The 22,944-nt window shown below is 36.4% G+C and overlaps 1 protein-coding gene across 16 annotated transcripts in view; it reads left to right on the top strand.

Moving 5' to 3' along the window:
- The window catches only part of VPS8 (VPS8 subunit of CORVET complex), a 252,516-nt gene that overhangs the window by 14,778 nt on the left and 214,794 nt on the right, over positions 1-22,944 (top strand). For 14 of the 16 annotated variants that reach the window (XM_045037181.1, XM_045037182.1, XM_011286040.3 and 11 more), the window contains 7 exons: positions 3,061-3,191; positions 8,498-8,591; positions 12,636-12,668; positions 13,610-13,664; positions 16,949-16,954; positions 21,794-21,918; positions 22,490-22,576. In XM_045037181.1, coding sequence (XP_044893116.1) covers positions 3,061-3,191; positions 8,498-8,591; positions 12,636-12,668; positions 13,610-13,664; positions 16,949-16,954; positions 21,794-21,918; positions 22,490-22,576 — 531 coding nt within the window. The remainder of the gene's footprint in view (positions 1-3,060; positions 3,192-8,497; positions 8,592-12,635; positions 12,669-13,609; positions 13,665-16,948; positions 16,955-21,793; positions 21,919-22,489; positions 22,577-22,944) is intronic. The other 2 variants (XM_011286041.3, XM_045037179.1) reach the window with 1 other exon arrangement.

Raw genomic sequence — 22,944 nt, 5'->3', positions numbered from 1 at the left:
ACCATTTACTGAAAAAAAAAAAATTCTTTTCTGTGGTGTCACTTTTGTTTTAAATCAGGTGATCATTTTTGTGTGGGTCTGATTCCATTGGTCTTTCTATACTTGCCCTAATACCACATTCTAATGTTTGTTATGATAGGTCTTGATAACTAGTAGTTTCAAATCTTTGGTGTTGTTCTTCAAGGTTGCCTTGCTTATTCTTGGTCTTCTGCATCATGTAAATTTTAGAATCACTTTATTAGTTTACACATACAGACACACAGACACACAATGAAATTTGAAAGGATTATGTAGATTTTATGCATCAGTGTGGGAAAATTAATATCTGCTGTGTAGCTAGTAGTTTTAAATTCAGCCTTATTGATAAGCTCAGTTCTCTTCTTTCATTTTTTCTTTCATGTGTTTTGTAAGTCCTCAACCCTGGCTTCATTTAATGGATCTGTTTTCTTTAATTACATCCTCAGGGTGCTTAAGAAAATCAGGTAAGATTCTGATTAGCCCTCTTGCTTCTTGGTGCTGCAGTTCTAATTTTTGAGTTCTTTCCTTTCTTTTCCTAAGGCAGTTGTCCCACCTCTGTCCGGCTCTCAAGAGACCGTCTCTCCTTGTGGTTCTAATCTTGTTCTTCGCAGGTGTGTGTGTATGTGTGTAGATATGTGAAAAGCAGTTGGCAATATGGGCCTGAACCTCAAGAGAAATGTTGATACTGAAGATGCAGATTTTGGAGTCATTAGCATGACATAGTACTTCAAGCTATAAATATGGATTAGCTTGCTCATATAGAAAGTATGTGAAGTAGGAAGAGAGCTAAGAATATAATCCCAGGGAATAGCATGATTTAAAGGTTTGGCTGAGTAGAAAATAGAGAACATGACTGGTAGAAGAGGCCTCGTAAGTTGGGAGGAGTAGCAGAAAAGGGATGCACTGGAAGCCAAGGGAAGAGAAAGTTCCAAGAAGTAGGGAGGGAATGGTTGTAGTGTTAAATGATGCCAAGGGGACAAGGGCACGTTACCTGAAAATAGGCCTGTGAATTTGGCTGGTAACTTCAGCAAAGGTAGTAGTGGCTAGCAATGGTGGAGAAAGTGGAGATAATGAGTTTTAATGGAAATGGTAAGGCAGAAACGTAGTCCAGCTGAAAGAGGAGTATGATCAGAACATTTTTCTTTAATGTCTGTTGCTCAGAATCAACCTGTTCAAAGCTGAACTCCTCATTCTGCTTTATCTGCTATTCTGCTTTTTATCTCAAAAGTATTACCTTTTGCCTAGTTGTTCAAGCTAGAAACCTTGGAATCCTCTTTGATTTCTCCCTGATGTCCCCACCTCCCATCCCCTGCCATTAAATAGTAGTGGGGAGGGGGGGCACCTGGGTGGCTCAGTCCGTTAAGCATCCAGCTTTGGCTCAGGTCATGATCTCATGGTTCATGAGTTCAAGCCCTGCATTGGGCTCTGTGCTGACAGCTCAGAGCCTGGAGCCTGTTTCAGATTCTGCGTCTCCCCCTCTCTCTGACCCTCCTCTGCTTGTGTACTCTCTCAAAAATAAATAAACGTTAAAAAAAAAATGGTAGCCAGGGACTTTGGGTTTTCTCAGTAATGTCTCTTTCATTATTCCTTCTCTTGACCTCTTCTGATGAGTTCTTAAGCTCCACTCCCCACCTTTAAAAACATTTTTTTAATGTTTATTATTTATTTTTGAGAGATAAACAGAGTATGAGTGGGGCAAAAGTGGGGCAAAAGGCGCCCTCCTCTTTCTTTTCCCTTGACACTGCAGTAGCTTTGTTACTGGTTCCTTTTAAATTATTTTTTATTTTTGAGAGAGAGAGAAAGAGTGCGTGCGTGTGCGTGGGGGTAGGGGAGGGGCAGAGAGAGAGGGAGATACAGAATCTGAAGCAGGCTCCAGGTACTGAACTGTCAGCACAGAGCCCGATATGGGACTCGAACCCAGAAGACACGAGATTATGACCTCAGCTGAAGTCAGATGTTTAACCAACTGAGCCACCCAGGTGCCCCTACCTTGTTACAGGTTCTTAATAGTTTCTTTGTCTCAGTTTCCCTGACTACACTCATCCATCTTCCTGCTGCCCCATTTATCTTTATAAAACGTTGGTCCCATCATGTGTGCCTACTTCTTAAACATCTCGGTTTCCTTCCTATTGTCTACTCTATACAGTACACTAATTCAGTAAATGAATGAGTAGTAATTATATGCCAGGCATTGTACCGGGCAGTAGGGATATAGTGGTAGACAAGGAGGACATAGGCCCTGCTGTCACTTGGCTCATGGAATATAAAGCTTTTTATAATTTGGTCCTAGCTTATCTTTCTAGGATCATTCTAACTCCTCATAATATTCCAGTCATTTGGGACTTCTTCCTTTTCTAGGAGTAAAATTCACCTTATGAAATCACTGTGTTTGCAGATGCTCGCTCTTTTTTTTTTTTCCACACTGTTTTATTTTTATTTTATTTTATTTTTTTGTTTTTTGTTTTGTTTTTTTCTTTAATATGAAATTTATTGTCAAATTGGTTTCCATACAACACCCCGTGCTCATCCCAACAGGTGCCCTCCTCAATGCCCATCACTTATTTTCCCCTCCCTCCCACCCCTCCATCAACCCTCAGTTTATTCTCAGTTTTTAAGAGTCCCTTGTGGTTTTCCTAACCCAGAATGCTTTTCTTTTGTTTGTCCTATTTCTCATGGTATACTATTTGTAGTCAGGTGGTATTTGTTTTCGTCTAATTAGCTACTGGCTGTTAGTTAACTAGTAAAGCTTATTTACGGGTTTGAATTTTAAGAAGTGTTTTGCTGCTAACAATAATTTGCATAACTGCTTCTGCTGCTTCCTGCTACAAGGAAGAAATTTTTGGAGCGAACTCTTTGTAGAGACAGATATCTATCTAGATTTGGAAATTAATTTTCTATGCTTCTCTAGTCAATAACAATGCTTGGAAAAGAGATGAAAAGCAGAAATAAGCATGTGAGCATTTTAGAGAACACATTTATGCTTGTCTGACTTACAGGGTATTTGGAATTGTGAGTTTATTGATCCATATTCTTCCAATTTAGACTGATGATGAAGAGGAGTCTTTTGTTCTGGAGGACCCTACATTGTTAAACATTGATACTATTGATTCTCACTCCTATGATACTTCGTCTGTGGCAAGTTCAGACAGTGGTGACAGGACCAACTTAAAAAGGTAGGTATTCATGTAAATCACACTGGCATATGGTTGAAATATTTTATCATTTAAAATGTAAATCTCTCTTTGGTGTGGTATGGTCTGCTGAAGCCTTTGCATAGGGAATGGAAGGCCCACTTGGGTGGAAATAATATGCTTATTAGACCCTAAAGATTTTGGCACTACTGAGGGGAGAGAATAATGAAAAGGTGCATGCCATGACCACTGTCCTCTGCACCCCCAGCAGGAAGCCATAATAACAGCCAGGGACTTCCAGAAGCAGTAGAGCCTTCGGAGGAAGCATTGGTCAAACTTGGCACTGTGTCTGTGGTGGAAACATGGAGCTAGGTTCATTTCGTCACCCTGTGCTCTCTGCACTCCCCGCCCCCTTCCTCCCACTCTCAGGTCAGCTCCAGCATTCCTTCATTCCTTTGGAATGGGTTCAGAGGAGAATCACAAAATGATTCAAGATTTGGGAAAAAGATTTCTAACCCTAAATAACTTCATTTTGGCTGCTTTTCACCTTCCAAATTCTTGGAGAGCACATGAAAAGGAAAGAGAAGTGGAGGAAGCATAATGTAAATACTTTATTGAATTCATGTGTAACTTTAATGTTGATAAAGTCATGTGTATTTTTCCTTTCTTAAATGTTGCCTGTATTAGTGTTGTCTTCTTTAGGTTGTCAACTCTTGTTGGATAGGGACCATTGCTGGATATATTTACCTGTTCATCACTATCTCCTACAAATAGATAAATGTTTTTTTTTCCAGCTTTATTGAGATATAACTGATGTATAACATTGGTTAAATGTAACATATACAATGTGATTCTTTGATATACTATGTATTGTGAAATGATTACCACAATAGGGTTAGTTAACACCTTTATTACCTCAGATAATTACCATTTCTGTTGTGGTAAGAACATTTAAAATCTACTCTTTTAGTAATTTTCAAGTATATAATACATTATTGTTAGATAATGCTGTTACATCATGCTGTACATTACATCCCCAGAACTTATCTTACAAGTACAAGGTTGTACCCTTTGACCAACATCTACACTTTTCCTTCACTCCCCAGCTCCTGACAGCTACTGTTCTATTCTGCCTCTATGAGGTAGGCTTTTTAAAATTCCACATGTTAGTGAGATCATATAGTATTTGTCTTTCCCTGTATGACTTATTTCATGTGGCATAAGGCCCTCGAGGTCCGTCCATGTTGTTGCAAATGGTAGGATTTCCTTTTTTTTTTTATCATGGCTGAATAGTGTGTGTGTGTGTGTCTGTGTCTGTGTCTGTCTGTCTGTCTGTCTGTCTCACCTCTTTATCCATTTGTTTGAAGGTGGACACTTAGATTATTTCCATATCTTGGCTCTTGTGAATAATGGTGTAATGAACACAGCAGTGGAGATATCTTTTTGAGATAGTGATTTTTTTTTTTTTTTGATATATCCTCAGAAGTGGAATTTCTGGATCATATGGTAATTTTATGTTTAATTTTGGGGGTAACCCCTATATTGTTTTCCATAGTGGCTGCCACCAGTACACAAGGATTCTCTTTTCTCAAATCCTCACTAATACTTGTGATCTCTTGTCTTTTTGATAATAGCCATCCCCATAGGCAGTATCTCATTGTGGTTTTGGTTTGCATTTCCCTGATGGTTAGTGATGCTGAACATTTTTCTATATGCTTTTTGGCCACCTGTGTGTCTTCTTCAGAAAAATGTCTGTTCGGATCCTCTGCCTGTGTTTAACTTCAGTTGTTTGGGGTTTTTTTTGCTGTTGAGGTGTAAGAGTTCCGTATGTAGTAGTCTTCCTTTTCCGCTGAGACTACATTCCAAGACTTCCAGTGGATGCTTAAAACTGCAGATAGTACTGAATCCTATATAAACTATGTTTCTTTTTGTACATACCTACGATAAAGTTTAATTTATAAATTAGGCACAGTAAGAGATTATATATAATCAATCAATAATAAAATAGAACAATTATAACAATATACTGTAATAAAAGTTATGTGAACATGGTCTCTTGAAATATTTTATTGTACTGTACTCCCTCTTCTTAACAATGACTTGAGATGATAAAATGCCTCTGTGATGAGATGAAGTGAGGTAAAGGATGAAGGCCTGACATCAGGTTAGGCTACTGTTGACCACCTGACAATACCTCAGAAGAAGGATCATCTGCTTCTAGACTGTGGTTGGCCACAAGTAACTGAAACCAGATAAAGGAGAACTACTATATATTTTGGATATTAACCTTTTACAGATAAATGGTTTATAAATATTTTCTTTCTCTCTCTCTCTCTCTCTCTCTTTCTTTCTTTCTTTCTTTTTTTTTTTTTTTTTTTTAAGTTTTAAGCACTTTTTTTTAAGTGCTGTGAGCTCAGAGTCTGATGTGGGGTTGGATCCCACTAACTGTGAGATCATGACCTGAGCCAAAATCAAGAGTCAGATGCTCAGTAGACTGAACCACCCAGGGTGCCCTGGTTTACAAATATTTTCTATTCCATGGGTTTTTAAAATTTTGTTGATTTTCTTTTGCTGTGCCAAAGCTTTTTAGTTTGATATAGTCTCATTTATGTTTGCTTTTATTGCCCCCCCCCCTTTTTTTTTCTTTTTTCTTTTTTGGTGTCATATACAGAAAACCCATTGCCCTCAAGACCAAGGTCAAGGAGCTTTTCCCCTATGCTTTCTTCTAGGAGTTTTATGGCTTAAGTCTTATATTTGAGTCTTTGATCCACTTAATTCATATAAAATTTGTGAGTGATATAAAATAGGGGTATAGTTCCTTTTACATGTGATTACCCAGTTTTCCCAACACCATTTATTGGAGACTGTATTCTTTCCCCATTGAGTGTTTTTGGCTCCTTTGTCAAATATTAGTTGGCTGTATATATAACTATTTATGTCTGGGCTCTCAGTTCTTTTCCATTGGTTTCTGTGTCAGTTTTTATGCAAGTACCACACTGTTTTGGTTTTGACTTTGTAATGTAGTTTGAAATCAGGAAGTGTGATGCCTCCATCACCAGTTTTCCCAACACCATTTATTGGAGACTGTATTCTTTCCCCATTGAGTGTTTTTGGCTCCTTTGTCAAATATTAGTTGGCTGTATATATAACTATTTATGTCTGGGCTCTCAGTTCTTTTCCATTGGTTTCTGTGTCAGTTTTTATGCAAGTACCACACTGTTTTGGTTTTGACTTTGTAATGTAGTTTGAAATCAGGAAGTGTGATGCCTCCATCTTTGTTCTTCTTTCTCAAGATTGCTTTGGCTAATTGGGGTTAGTTGTGTTTCTAAATACTAACAATGAGATATCTGAAAAAGGAATAAAATAATTCAATTTATAATATTATCGAAAGCAAGAAAAAGGAATAAGTTTAACCAAGGACATGAAAGAGCTATACACTGAAAATTATATATAAGACATTGGTGAAAGAAATTAAAGACACAAATAAATGGAAAAATATCCTGTGTTCATGGATTAATATTAAGATGTCCATATTTCTCCAGACCATCTGTAGATTCAGTGCAATCCCTATCAAAATCCCAGTGGCACATTTCATAGAAATAGAACAAAATCTCAGTATTTGTATGGAACCATGATAATTTAAATTATTTTTTTAAGTTTATTTATTTTGAGAGAGTGCGCGCACGTGCATGTGTGCTTGTGAGTGGGGGAGGGGCAGAGAAAGAGGGAGACAGAGAATCCCAAGCAGGCTCTGCACTGTCAGCACAGAGCCCAGCATGGGGCTTGAACTCCTGTACTGTGAGATCATGACTTGAGTCAAAATCAAGAGTCAGACGCTTAACCAACTGAGCCACCTAGGCGGCCCTATGATATTTTTAAATGAATAAGTCACAGGAATAAAAGGCACAGGATAAGGAATACAATCAGTGATACTCTAATAACAATGGAATGGGACAGCTGCTAGCTATACTTGTGAACATAACAATGTATAAAATTGTCAAATAACTAAGTTGTACATCTGAAACTAATGTAACATTGTCAACTATACTAAAAAAGAGTGTGTGTGTGTGTGTGTATATATATATATAGTCATATATATAGTCATATATATATATATATATATATATATATATATATATATATATATATAGTCTTTATTTTTTGGTCTCATTTAATGTCAGAACTCTTTTGCGTAGCGTTAGTCTGGACCCTGCTCACTATTTTGACCTAATCTCTAAGCACCCCCACTCCCATCCTGCTGGTCAATGCCTTTTGGGTACTTACATTCCCTCCACACACAGCACACATTGACATCCTCATATTTCTGTTTGTGCTTTTTTGTTGCCTGCCAGACTCCTGGTTGTCTATCAAGGCTAGATCAGACATCTTTTTTTCTATAGTTGTCCCTGATATCCCCCCAATAAATAGGATTAAACTCTTCTTTATTTCATTTCTGTAGTGCTTTATCCATTGTTCTTTTCTAACATTTTTTAAAATTTTTTTTTAATGTTTTATTTATTTTGAGACAGAGACAGAGCATGAGCAGGGGAGGGGCAGAGAGAGAGGGAGACACAGAATCCTAAACAGGCTCCAGGCTCTGAGCCGTCAGCACAGAGCCCAACGCGGGGCTTGAACTCACGACCCGTGAGATCATGACCTGAGCCGAAGTCGGACGCTCAACCGACTGAGCCACCCAGGCGCCCCTCTAACATTTATCTTTTAAGAGTGAGTTACTTATTGGTCCCTCTAGCTATGCCGTGAGGTCCTTGAGAGTAGGAACCTTGCCTTATTTTTGTATGCCTGAAGCATACTTTTAGTCACATGATGGAGGTGCTCAGTGTTTGGTAAAGGATGATATTATTTTTTGAATGCTGATGAGTTGGGTAAGCGAAAGGAACTATTAGTAGGAGCAGCAGAGAGGACTGTGGAATTTGAGGTGCTTGGTTGAAGAATGAGAGAGGGCAGTTACAGATAGAAAGGCCAGAAAGGTGGGCAAGGGTGGAAGGAAGGGAGAGGTAATGTAGACAAGTAGGGCAGGGCAGGCAACCTTCTGGTGAGGAGTAAAACCCCTTGCCATATTTTAGGTGGGGAAGGAACAGTTTGAATCAATGAAAAAGGAGTGATGGCTTTATTCACTTTCCTACTTGTGCTTCTCTGGGGTTCAAGGTGGGTTTAGTACAACATCTTAATTTAGGACTGTCAGGCTCTCAATACCTCTTTGCAAACAGAGCTACAAATTACCTTCAGTGTTGTTTTCTGCTTTCCTTATTTTTATGTGTTTTTTGGTCTTTCAAAAAAGACTTTTTTTTTTTTTAATATTCTTAAATGCTTCCCCCCCCTTCTTTTAGGAAGAAGAAATTACCTGATTCTTTTTCACTCCATGGGTCAGTTATGCGACATTCACTTTTGAAGGGAATTTCTGCCCAGATAGTGTCTGCAGCTGTAAGTATTTTGTTCTCTTTCCCAGCTTTGTAACCTGCAATGGCATAATGAAGCAGGAATGAGCATAAAACAAAGCACAGCACTTCTCTTGGCCCGAGGCTTAAAAAAAATAGAATCTGGCTTTCATGGGTTTTGTGTGATTGTTTTTGACTCATAAGACATGGCTATACATCTTGACATAGAAATTAGTGCAGCCATGAAATAAAGGTCTGCTCAGAGTCTCTGGTGTGCCTAAATGAAATATGGCAGCAAGCCTAAAAGGAACACTATCTGCCTTTTCTTTAAATTCCTTTTCAGTTTAGTTGCCATCTTGTGTATTTGGTTGAGTTAGAGTGCTCGTTGTTTTTTTTTTTTTTTTTTTTTTTTTTTTTTTTAGTCTTTTCATATGGAGAGATGATTGATCAGAATCTTTTACAACTGAGTGATTTTTTTTTGTAATTCACAAAACTCTTTTCATGTACCTTATTTTATTTACTCTTACAACTTTGAAAGTAAGGAAAGCCATATCCTGTTTTACAAATGAGAAGAGAGACTCAGAAAGGTGATCTATTAACTTGTCTTACATCATTGAGTTTGGAGATAGCAGAATAATTACTCAAAATTGGGGTTTCTGGCTCCAACTGTAGTGCTGCTTTGTTGTGAAATGGGGGTGGTATTGGTGAATGTGGCCAGAGTATAATGGTTAGAACAGAGCATCTGCGGTCTTTTTTGAACATTTTTTACAGCACTGATTTCATGCAAAAATATTTAATAGACCATCAAGACAATAGATGATGATTCTGGTAGGCTTTATCAAATTTTTCTTTGACCTCAGAGCCTATAATTTTATGTAGTCTTTCAATTTTAGTTTTCTGAATTCATTGTATAGATCTTATGTATAATGATGATGATGATGATGATGATGATGGCGACCACGGTGACATATTCATGTCCCAGGAACTTTGACGTTTTTAATGTTTTTATGGAGTTTAATTGGTATTTTGCAAATTCAGTTTGGACAAAATTTTGATTTCCCAAAAGGGTAAGAAGAGATTGATACAGGAGTAGCATCACAACATCATAACTGCATTGCAATTGTCATATTTATCAGAGAAAGCTCGTATAAAAACCAAACCAAACAAACAAACAAAAAAAGAAAAAATAAGAAAAAGTGTCCTCTGTGGGCAGTTGGTATACCCCGACCTAGCTTATATATCATGAAGTCAATTTAAATAGATAGTCAAGCAATGGAGGAAACCTGGGCAATTGTCCTTCCTCTTTTAGGTGGAGAGTAACTCATATTTGCTAGAATGGGAACCACCTGTTGAGGATTACATTTCCATGACGTTTTCTGAATTTAATCCTTATGTAGGTGATGAAATTCATTCCTTTCAAGATCAAGATGAACCAGAACAGTCATTTGACCCACCTGTGCAGTTTTAAAAATATTTTGAATAATGGAGACTGAACTAAAACTCAGACGCTGAACATTGATTAGATAAATCTGTTATTTAAAAGGGTTTCTTCTCCCTCTTGAAGAGGAGGGAAAAATTCTAATAAATCCCAGAGTGTTTGCATTCTGTTCTTATTTCATTGCTATGGCTGAGCTCCTTTGGTCTTTTAAAATGAAAACTGCTTTTCCTATGACAGTCTTCATACTCTGCCTTCCTAATTTTGGATTACCAGCTCAATTTAAATTGTATGCTTTTCTGTGATGTTCGGTGTGTTAACATGTAAAGCTAGTTTTATTTTTGGGCATCTCTCCTGAATAGTTGTTCAATGATGCCTTCAGCCATGTGGATAGTGGTGTTATTAGGGCTGCCTGGGGCCTTGCTCACAATGGCTTTGTCGTCCATACGCATAGAGAACAGTTAGGAGAGATGGAATTTTTGGAATTGTGAACTTCTGATTCACAAATGAAAGTAATATGACAGATGACTGTATTTTAAATTTGTTTAGACTAATTTCAAAGGGTATTTATCACTTTTATGATCGCCTAAGGTAGTAGAGATGCCTTAGCACAGTGTTTTTTCCGAAATGCGTCTGTTGTGTAAGAATCTCCTGGTACTGATTGAAATGCAGATTCCTGAGCACCCAAACGTGCTTAATTGGAATCTTAGTAGTATAGCATAGGAAATCTGTGTTTTAACAGTATAACAGGAATCTGTATCTTAGGTGATTTCAAGGTAGCCTGGCTTTTGAGAATCATTACCCTAAGATGTTGCCACACCAGTACTACAACTCTGTAATCTCTTGTGCTTCGCATATGTCTGTTTCTTTGGCTTAAAAAATTTTTTTAATTTATTTTGAGAGAGACAGAGCTAGTGGGGGAGTGACAGAGAATCTCAAGCAGGCTTGTGCTTGCTTCGGCAGCACATAAACCAAGCAGGCTCTACACCGTCAGCACAGAACTTGATGCAAGGTTCGAACCCAAGAACTGAGATCATGATCTGAGCCAAAACCAAGAATCGGACACTTAACTGACTGAGCCACGCAGGCACCCCTGGTTTTTTGGCTTTTAAAGGAAGCTCACTTTTCATTTCATTATTCAGGTTCCATTTTGAATATAGTATGCTTTTTATCTGCTCTTTCATTCTTTTTCCCTATCCAGGACACAAATCAATCATTCATCAGATATTTATCGTATGCATCTTAATTGTCAAGCATGTTAGGTGTACTTTACATACACATATCCATACAGAGTGGGGTATATCCTCCATCCAGAACATTGAACATAGCAGCCTTGTGATTGTTCTTCCTCATACTCCCATGCACTAGAGTAAGTTTCTTGAGTTAGTTCCCAGGACACTCTGTAAAGTTGGATAAAATTGATTCTGCCTTCTGAGAGATTATAATAACTAATTGACCACATTGACAGGGACAGACATAGAAAAGAACGATAGAAATGATATAAAGAGCCAGGTCTGGGAACTGGAAACTCTGAGTTTGAGACATACTTTTCTATCACTTCTTGAATAATCTTGGGCAAGTCAGGTACACTTTTTAAAACTTCTGTTTTCTTAGTCTGGAAAATCAGAATAAGGGGCGCCTGGGTGGCGCAGTCGGTTAAGCGTCCGACTTCAGCCAGGTCACGATCTCGCGGTCCGTGAGTTCGAGCCCTGCGTCAGGCTCTGGGCTGATGGCTCGGAGCCTGGAGCCTGTTTCCGATTCTGTGTCTCCCTCTCTCTCTGCCCCTCCCCCGTTCATGCTCTGTCTCTCTCTGTCCCAAAAATAAATAAACGTTGGAAAAAAAATTAAAAAAAAAAAAAAAGAAAATCAGAATAATACATGTTTTATCTATCTCTTGCAGATTGAGAGTCAATAGTGTAATACATGTACATGAAAGCTCTTTGCTACTATGGTGCTAATTATTGTAAGCTCTTACTATTTAAAGCTATAGAAGCATTAAATAGATAACTGGACGTTTATATGATACTTTACATATAATTTGTACCTCAGGACAAATTATTGAGGTACATAGGGCATTATTTGCTATTTCCTTTAACAGATGAGGAGGCTAATACCCAGAAGGTTAGGTGACTTTCCCTAGGTCATAGAGTTACTGGTATGGAGCTGGGACCAGCACTTAATTTTTAATTTTCTGATGCTTGCTTGAACTGACTGAATACACCCAGCTTGGGTTTTATTGAAGGATTATTAGATAATTTGCTGGATAGGAAGCTTAGAGAAAGAATATCTGTAGCATGTTTCCCTTTTCTAAAATCTTTATGTACTCCTGTCATTGTAACCTATACTACTTAGAGTGTATCCATGTTATTGAAAATAGGACTTCTTTCCTCTCTCTCTCCTTACGTTTTCATTTATAATCATGCCTTTCTTAAAGCATTTGTTACCGTTAGTAAAATAAAATGATCCACTTTCATGCTCTTTATATTTTCTTGGTCTGTACAACTTTTGTGGTTTCTCTTAGTTGGGGGCAAAAATGAGGATCCCATCTCTTATCTGAATTGATTTGGATTAAAGTTTATGTAAAGAGAGGGGCTTATATCATTTTCTGTTTAAAAATGAGAGTATGTTTTCAAATACTTTTTTAATTTCACTTAGGACAAAGTTGATGCTGGCTTGCCTACAGCAATTGTAAGTACACTTTAAATAATCCTTTAAAGGTAAGCATTCTATTTCATTGGGTTTTCTTAGATTTATTCTTCTAATGTTCAGAATTATTGCATAAATTATTATGATAATAAATTCATAAGTCATTTACTGCCAGTAATCAGGTTTAACATTTTTCCATATTGAATGTTCTCTTTCTAGTGTATTGTTATTCTTCCATATAATGGAATAATGGTTAGCCTTTTCCAGGTTTATTTATATGTGGTCCTCCCATGCCCAAGTAAATTTGCTCCCTCTGTGATTTGGCCTCCCTTTGGTTACAAGGGAGTGGAACACAGCATTTGGTGAAATCACTTTGTGGTAAATAGTACATTTAATAGTTCTGAACTCCATTGCCAGGCCTGCCAAATAGTAAATCTGTGGTGCGATTATAGAGAACCGGGGATATTGAAAGCACACTAGTGCCCTCTTTTCTTGAATACTTCCAGCTGCCTCCTGTAGCTTTCTTATTAGTTAGTTAATCGGTGAGGAAGTGGGCTGAAATTTGAATATTTCTGGTGCCTTTTAGCTCCTGTGAATAAACTGAAGGGCTTTATCAACCCCTTTCCCACACCTCGTAGCTGGCTCTTGGTTGGGTAGCATAAGTGCCTCCTACTTTGTCTGGACCTCTGAGTTTTGTTTTTTTTTTAAATTGCTTTAGAATAGAAGTGGTGTGTTTTTGCCTATAATGTTGAACATATGATATTTTGATATTGTTACCCTTAGAGTAAATTTAGAGGGATTCCCAGAAATAAAAGGTCCTGAGTTTCATTTCCCCTTTTGCCTCCTAGATGAAATTCTCCTTATTTATAATAGTTGGTATGTCATCTGGTGCCTAGAGGAAAGAAAACCAACAAATTCAACTCGCATTGTTTCAAGATCCTCGATGTAATGTCTCAAAACATAATCTTCCCTTTTGTTCTCAGGCAGTGTCCAGTCTGATAGCAGTGGGTACATCTCATGGATTGGCTTTAATATTTGGTAAATTTTCTAAGTACTTTCTTTATTGTGAATCCTTTTATATTTTATATCTTTTAATAACAGTTTAATTGTAAACTTTATATTCTTGTAAAAAAAACAAAAACAAAAACAGGAGGACTTGAAAAGTAGCAGTCAGTAGTTTTATAGTTAAAATTACTTGACCCAAGTTCATTTTGTTGCTCATTGCAAGTTGATTTTCTTCTTTAAGAATTTATAAGTTATCATATCATATCTTTTGATTCTACAGACCTAGACATAAAGAATATAAAGTTGAAAGGGACCTTGGGTTGTCATCTTGTCTGCCTCAGTTTGTGGTAGTGGTGATTTTTGATTCTAAATCATATCCTAGCAGATCTTCAGGAAAAGAGATTCACAGGCTTTCCTAGTAACTCAAACTGACAATAAGTTCTTTTTCATTTACATTGTAAATTCCTCTAAATTGAAAATTTTCTAGCCCATAATCACATGTGTTTGTTGGTTGAGAATATAACATTCATTCATTTGTATGTTAGATGATAGTCTTAAGTATTTTCTCTTTCTTTTTCTACCTGAGACGAAATAACCCTAGTTTCATTACTCTTTGCTTTTGAATTTAGTACAATGAGCAGTACATTTTCTTCTGTTTTTTTTTTTTTTTAATTTAAAAACTGTTAGATAATATTTGTCTGGCAGTTTTAATTGTTCTCTTCTGAATCTTAAGTCTTTTGCATCTCTCCTAAATGGAATTCCCAATAACACTGTATTTTATTAAGGAATCTACAGGATTTGTAGAAGGATCACTTGGGAATACTTTAATAACAGTACTGCAATTTGATCTCTGTGGGGCTTACAATCATTTACCGTATGAATGAAAAACTGGTTATTTTCCCTTGTTTTCGAGCAATTTTTGAATTCCTACTTATAAATACTGAATTCATATTCATAACAATTTGAATTCCTGTTTACAAATAATCTAAATTATCATGCGATTTTTCAAAGGTGATTGATTTAAATAGAGCTTTATTGTTTGGAGGTAGGAGGAATGGACACAAAAATATAATTCTTTTGAGAGTACTTTAGAATTGATTCTTTCAATAATTTTTTTCTTATTTTATAATTGATCCGTGTTTATAGTAGAAATTTGAGATGAGCAAAAGATTAAAGATATAAAATAGCAGATTCCAGCATCCTGGAATAATCCCTGACATTTCTATATGGCTCTTTAATCTTTTATTTTGTACATGTGTGTGTATATGTACACATCTAAAATGGAATCATGTGAATTTGTAACTTGCTTTTTGTTATAATGAACATCTTTCCATGTAGTTATATATTCATCTCTAACATCATCTCTAATGGCTACACAGTATTCTTTTAAATGGATTCACCACAATTTACTTAACCATTTCCTACTATAGGTTGTTTCTAAACAAACAGTATAGCAATGAACATCTTTGTAACTGCATTTTTGTGCACCTGATTACTTCTTTAGGACAAATTCTTAAAAGTAGAATTACTTAAGGTCAGAACATTTTATTTTTATTTTTTCCAGGTTTTATACATTTAATGAATGAATGAATGAATGAATTAGGGTATGAACATTTTAAACACTTGTGATATAACCTGATTGCTTCTGGGAAGTTTTAGCCACCTGCTGTCCTATCAGGTGTAAGAATGCTTATTTTCCTTTGGGAGCAGAATTGGTGTTAGATCAAAAGAGTTTGGGGAAAGGATCTTACTTTTTAGGTCGGTCCTCTTTTACATGAGGTGGGTGAGAACCAGAGAGGTTAAGCGATTTGTACAGAGCCAAGTTCAGAATTAAGAAACACTGAATCCTACATCAGTGCATTTTCACCATTCTCAGCAAGTCTGTCCTGAGAGAAAAGGAGGCAAATTCCAAGATATATGAAGAAAAGAATAGAAGAACTAAGATGAATGAGGATCGAGTATAATGTGTATGTTTGTCTGTCAGCAGAATGCAAGTTGATTTTTTTGTTCTTGCTTACTAATGCTCACTTTTCCTCAACTCTGTCTACTTTGACATCCCTTCCTTACCACAAAGTTATAGGAATATGTGTCTGTTTATAAGCAAACCCATGTAAAGCTACTGCGACAAATTAAAATGAATACTTTAAAAACCAACAGAAAAGTATGTGATGTCTTTTGCTACTGTCTCCTTAATTTCCTTGGGCCTGCTTCTTAATTTTTTTAGGTTTCAACAGCTTTCTTTCTTTTTAAAAAAATTTTTTAATGTTTATTTATTTTTGAGAGAGAGAGAGTCAGAACTCGAGCAGGGGAGGGTCAGAGAGAAAGGGAGACACAGAATCCGAAGCAGGCTCCAGGCTCTGAGCTGTCAGCACAGAGCCCGACACGGGGCTGGAACTCGGGAACCATGAGATCATGACCTGAGCTGAAGTTGGACACTTAACTGACTGAGCCACCCAGGCGCCCCTCAACAGCTTTCTTGTAGATATGATGAAACAGTAATCTTTCTCTACAGTCTCATGCAAGAGAAAATATGCCGAAGTGAATATTTCGAGAAAGAATGATAATATTCTGGTTATGCTTTGGGGTTTTAAGCATGCAGTTATTAACTTTTTGTCATTATTTTTGTAGAATCAGATTATTTGGACAGTGAGTTTTAACAAATGGATTGAAACTCATTTTAATGGCAGTAACAAATGTCAGAATAATGATATTATGAAGTGTCTAGATTAGAGGTCGGGTTAAATCTGGTCTTGTTTAAATATCTTTGGTGATTGTAGGAAAAATGTAGCAGAAGAATTATGTTTGTTTTAAGTAACATTAATTTCTTTTTGGACTAGAGGTGGGTCATTAAAATAGTGATAATTATAAGCTTCTTAGAGGTGATGTATTTTGCCTATTCTTACGGACTGTAGGTATATGATATTTATTATATATCTTGGTTCTTATCTATTATACAAGATCTCAAAAATTCAAATCTTTGTAAAGATGTGTCTCTATTCCGGGGCTCTTAGTTTCCTATTTTGGGGGATTGTTAGTATACTTTCATAGATTATCTTTTTGAAGTTGTTTTTACTTCTACCAAACTTACTGGACTTGGATTTACTTATTGTACTATAATTTGAATATTGTGCATTTTCTCTTTGCCATAACCAATATCTGAATGTAATCGTAAATCAGTTAATCACATTTAGTATCATTCCCAGAAATAACTAAAGGTTGTCACTTATACTTTTGAAATTTTGCCTGTCTTTTCTCTGAACTTTTGACTGATTTCTTGCTTTTCTCTTTCTTTTGATCTTTTCTCCATGGATTCAAAGGAAAAGGTATAGTAATTTTGGTTTGCATGAGTGACTGTTTTTCTTTTGACCTTTTTAGTGTTGAAAGAGAATGCTGTCAGTTACAGTTGGTGCCCTTTTATGAACTGCTTACTAAAAAAAATCCAGCTAACAAACTGGTTAGAGCAGGGATTTGTTAAAAATTATAAAGATATGTGTACCTTCAGTGTTTTATTTTAATTGAAAATATACAAATATTCATTTTCTCCTTAATCCTTTGATAGAGTCCAAAGACTTTTCTTTGAGTTTGTATCTGCCAGTTGGAAGTCTGCGGCTCTTTTTTGGAATAACCTGCATTAGTAATGAGTCATATAAAATTTGCACTTTTACTTAAAAGAAGAAATGGTAAAAGCTTAGGCACCTGTGAATCAGTTGAGGAGTGAAAAATTACAGATTTTTACAAAACAACTCTTTAATCTTCTCCAGTTGTCTTGTCCACATCTTATTACGGGACAGATTTTCAAAGAAACACCTTTACCAAGTTTTTTTTGTGAGCATTAATTTACTTTTCATGGAAACAACTTTTTTTTTGGTCACTGTATTTCATCAGTTAACGTATTGTTTAATTTTTTAAAATCCAGGAACATTACGGTGGTATGAGCAGGTTTATAAATGAACACTGCTAACTTATTTGTAAGCGTCATCATTCTAGATGATAGCCAGTTAGCCATGGGGTTTCTCTGTATCCTGGGCTTCTTTCTTTCAGTGAGCTTTCCAGAGGGGATGAGCACTCCCAATTCTGTGTGTTGGTTAGGTGGAGGACAGGTAAAGTGCTTCACCTGTTTTGCGATCATTGATGAAACATATTTTATAATACCTCCTCTCTTTTCTTTTGGTCTTAGAGAATATTTTAATATGCACAAAGGGTAAGAAAAGAGTAGTATTAAAGAATGATGAATGCTGGCAATAAGAGAGCTCTCTACACACAATTAAACTTGATTTCTTCTAGGATCTAGTTATTTCCTTCTTTGAAGGTCTTTGGGAACTAGTTAAAACAAATTAGGGATGGAGAAATAGAGGATGGGGTCAAGTTTGGTATATGGAAAGAGCAGAAATTCTCTTGAAGTATGTTCAGATTTAGATTTTATGGCTATTACAGACTTTATACATTACTTGTGGCTTTTCTTTGCTATTTAGCACGTTAGTCTTAAGCCCAGAATATGCTGAGGAGATCTGCCCTAAGCAAAGTATACTTTGAAAGATATACTAATAAACAGATATAATTCATTGCAGTGTTTGTGATAACTAGACTTCACGTTGTCTTAATTGGCAAGCTATTATCATTCACAATAATTCCTTGCATTTGTACCATTTGATAGTTTTCACATTTTTCACAGGCATTTTCTTATTTAAACTCTGTGCCAACTCTGTGAAGTTTATTGGAAAACCGATAGTCTCATTTCATATTTCTTGCCTGGAGTTATTTGCTTTATAAGGACCCACTCAAGTTTTTTTGAAAACTAAGTTGAGAATGCCAACCAAATGTGATTTTATTTGGCTCTGTAAATGAAATTAGATGTACTGCTAATTTAATGGTTTCTCCCAACAATAGGCAAAGCAGACTCCGCGAATAGGGAAAAATAGAATTTTTCCTTAAAAATTAAGGTGATCAAGAGCCCCCCTGGGGGAGTGCAATATGGAGAGCTCTGATTTTCATCTCTTACTTCTGTCCAGATCCTTCTGTTCTTTCCATATAACTTTAGAATTCAAGTGTTTGGAAGAGGTTTTATGTTTATTTTTACCAAATACCTTTTCCCAGAAGTGTCCAGAATAATCTGGGATAAAGAATGTTTAGTTACCTCAGTAGAAGAAACCTCTCCCATGAGATTCGCATTTCTTCTTTACACAGAAATTCTCCCTTTTCTGAATTTCATCTAAATTGCTTGATAGGTTTATTACTTTGGTACCACAAATATAGAAAGTATAAAGACAGCAATATGAACTAATAAATATCTTTGTGGAGTTAAAAACCAGGTTACATTTTATACACTATCTCCTCACTGCCATGCTTACCATATAAAGGAACATTATGAAGATAATGAATATGTTGTAAAAATCAAGGGAAAAAGTTGAGAATGCTTTCATTAACACAGTCCTGTGGGATGCAAACTTCATACATACTTCAGGAATGACCAAGTTTGATAATTTGGTCCCCTTTCTTAGCTGGTTTTTAGTATGCAGGATCCATAGTCAGGAAAGGAGAGTCCTGTTTGGGTTTTTTAATCTAGAAGTTTTTCTTTCCCTCTTTTTATTTCCTCTCTTAATGGTATGGTAATTCTTTATCGTTTTCCTTAATTTTATTCTTACCCTCCTTGAGTTATAAGAATACTTAAAATAGTCTAATGTGTGAACTTTGCTAAATCTGAAAGCAGTAGTATCTTTAAGTATTGGTGGATCAGAATGTGTACAGTTTGGATCTCAAAGCACAAAGGATCCCAGCAGGATGCTATTCAATCACTTTTCTGTACCTGGAAGGCAGGTAGCCCAGACTTAAGGGGCTTCTTTGTGAGGCTGATAAGGAATGTTTGTCTTTGTCTTCCTTTCATTCCGTCTGTTGCCTACATGCAGGACCCAAATAGGGTGTGTGTGTGTATATATATATATATACACACTGTTCTATATATATATATATATATATAGAACACTGTTGCCTAACCATCCTGTCTTGACAGTTTGCAAAATAAGATACATGGATAATCCACTAACTGTAAAAGGCAGCCCTGACAAGATAAGATCATGGAAAACACTATTTTAGGCAGGCAGTTTCAGTAAAGTAAAATAAAATGAGGTGTCATGTTCAGAGTTGGGAAAACTGAATAAAGGACATTTTAATAATTTGCATCAAATTGGGAGAGAGAGGAAAAGAATTTAAGTAAAGAAAAAGTAAGGGGAAAAATCGGTAATTATAATAATTCTAGATGTGGGTAAAGATAATGACTTTTTAAATACATAAGACCTTGTATATTTATGAATTTTATTCCTTTTTGAATATTCATCTTAGAAGGCTGAAATCTAAAATAATTTCAAGGGTGCCTGGCTGGCTCAGTCGGAAGAGCATGCAGCTCTTCAGTTCTGAGTTCAAGCCCCATGTTGGGTGTAGAGATTACTTAAATAAAAACTTTCAAAACATAAAAAAATAAGATGGTTTCAGAAAACACTGAATATTTTCTGTATGTCAGATATGATACATCCATTAATTGTGTCAGAGCTCCTTTGGTAGGTGAGGATTGCTATTTGCGCAGTTTAGGAACACAGAAAACTGTATAGTATTCACTTTGGACAAGCAAAAGGTCTACATGGTATTACTACCTAGATCTGAGAATGAGTATCTTTAGGGTCTTTCTGGTAATTAGTTTTACCCTTACAGACAGAAGATTTGCAAATGTGGAAGCTATTCAGATGATTGTCAGGTGCCTCTTGAGTGCAAGGCACCAGGCTTGGTATTCTGGGAATGTTAATTCACTCATGATCTTAGCCGTTAGAGAGAACATAGTCTAATAGTGGAAGTAAGACATACTTATCTCCAGAGAGTAGCATGTAGGTAGTTAAGGGAGGCACAAGCAATTGCCAAATGAGGTCATAGAACTCCATACTGTGCAAATATGGTGAGTTTTTCCCCCAAACAGTTAAAATTTGTAGATATGTCTTTTTTTTTTTTTTGAGAGAATGAGCATGTGGGACCACAGGTACGTGTGGGGAAGGGGGCAGAGGAAGAGGGAGAGAGAATCTTAAGCAGGTTCCACGCCAGTGTGGAGGCCCAGAGGGGGCTCGATCCCATGACCCTGGGATCAGACTTGAGCCGAAATCAAGAGTTGGACGCTTAACCAACAGAGCCACCCAGGCGCCCCTGTAGGTGTGACTTCGTAAATTTTTTATTTCATTGTTTTCAAGTAGGTACAATAATGAACTCTATACAAAATAAGCATTGCCTATGAGAACATTAGAGGAATTTCTTTTAATTATTAAATAATAAATTTAAGTACCTCCTGGAGAAAATCAGAGGTGATTGAGGCAAGATCCTTGCCCTTAAGTAACTTAATCTAGTAGAGATTTGAATTATTTGCTTTTAGCGTATCAAATGTTGGTGCTTGAAAAATAAGTAGTTTAAATGTTTACCCTGTAATTTTCTTTGCATTGTTAATTTCCTTAGGAAACCTTTTCTTCATGGGTAATATAAATGTAAATTTCAGCCAAATTCCAAATTAATAAATTTTGATATTTGAAATTTTAGAGCTACTTTAAAAGATGGTATTCTCTGTAACCTCGCATCCTGAAAACAGCAGGAAATACAATTGTAGAATGAGACAGATGAAAGATAGTTGGTTTGTTCAAAGACCTACAGATACTTATGGATTTTTTCACTTATTGTTAGCATGTTCTACATTATGCTTATTTGTAGATAACTGGTTTTTTCTTCTTTTAAAAATTGTTTTAACATTTATTTATTATTGAGAGACAAATAGGCACAGAGCATGAACAGGGGAGGGGCCAAGAGATGGAGAGACAGAATTTGAAGCAGGCTCCAGGCTCTGAGCTGTCAGCACAGAGCCCAACATGGGCTCAAACTCACAAACTGTGAGATCATGACCTGAGCCAAAGTCGGATGCTTAACCGACTGAGCCATCCAGGCTCCCCTTTGTTCATTCTTAGTGTCTAACTCAATGCCCAGCATCTAGTAGACACTCAGTAAATACATTAAAATGAATGTAGCTTCATCATATGGTTCTTGTGATTGTTGCTACCTCCCAAGTCTTTAAAAACAAGCTAATACTATATTTTTTTTCAATCTTCCATTTCTTTCACCTGATTTTATATGTTGTTTTTTAGATCAGAATCAAGCTTTGCGACTCTGTCTGGGGAACACTAGTGTTGGAGGTCAGTATGGAGCCATCTCTGCCCTCAGTATCAACAACGACTGCTCAAGACTTCTCTGTGGCTTTGCTAAGGGACAGGTAAACGTGAACTTTATTTTATCCATATTTACAAGTAAATAGCTTTTATAAACCAACCTGGCTGTGACACCAAAATTTACTTCCTTAGAGTAGTGTAGATAGTTGTTGCTGCTTTTTAAACATACTATATTCTGCTTTCTGTCTTCTCATCGCTGTGTTACTGGATAGCTCTTTGGGTATTGCTTTCTACTTATGAAACTAGCAGTAAGGTTTGGCCTTTCTCATCTTCTGACTTATACATCACTAGTTAGTTTGGCAGTAAGCCTTTCCTATAAGGTTTACCATTGCTAAAGAGATTGACTCATTAAAGAAGTTTTTTACTTGTCTCAGTATAAGAGCAATATTTGAAATCTGAAGGGAAAAGTAGGTTGGGCAGGATGAAGGGAAGATGAAGACAGAACAAAGGCCCTGTGCTTTAATGGATCTGCAATCTTCAATTATGTTTCAACTTCATAGTTCTTTGCCTGCAATGTTTATAGACCAGGGATGGATTATTTCAGCCAGAAGGCAGGATACTTAAGTCCAAAAAAGAGCAATAAATTGGTTTTTGAAGCATTTAGTTGTCTTGTAGATCACGATGTGGGATTTGGCCAGTGGAAAACTTCTAAGATCAATAACAGATGCTCATCCTCCAGGAACAGCAATATTGCATATTAAGGTAATATCTTTGCTTACTTTGTCTGATCATTTTAGTTATTATGCTTTTGAATGCATCTTTAAGCACATTTCTTTATAAACAGAATCCTTGAAAATGAAGTTTTTTTTTACTAGCCCAATGGGATGTTTTCCAGGTTAGAACTGAAGATGGGCTAGCCTATTGTATAGATGAGTAGCAGAAAGAGAACATTGATGTGATCCTGGACCACAGGTTGTCAGTAGACAGGCATTACCCTGCTGAAAACTCATGGGGAGATTTAAAAAGGTCTTTTTACCCACCAGCATTGCTCTGTGACACTTGGTTGAGAATTACCCGAGGTTCAAGGCACCAACTGTGAAAGAACCAAGGTTCGCATTATGTTTAAAAAT

This window comes from Felis catus, chromosome C2 (assembly GCF_018350175.1).
Source record: "Felis catus isolate Fca126 chromosome C2, F.catus_Fca126_mat1.0, whole genome shotgun sequence".
NCBI classification, from domain to species: Eukaryota; Metazoa; Chordata; class Mammalia; order Carnivora; family Felidae; genus Felis; species Felis catus.
Note: the sequence above shows the minus strand (reverse complement) of the source record. Positions and strands in the feature narration are given on the sequence as shown.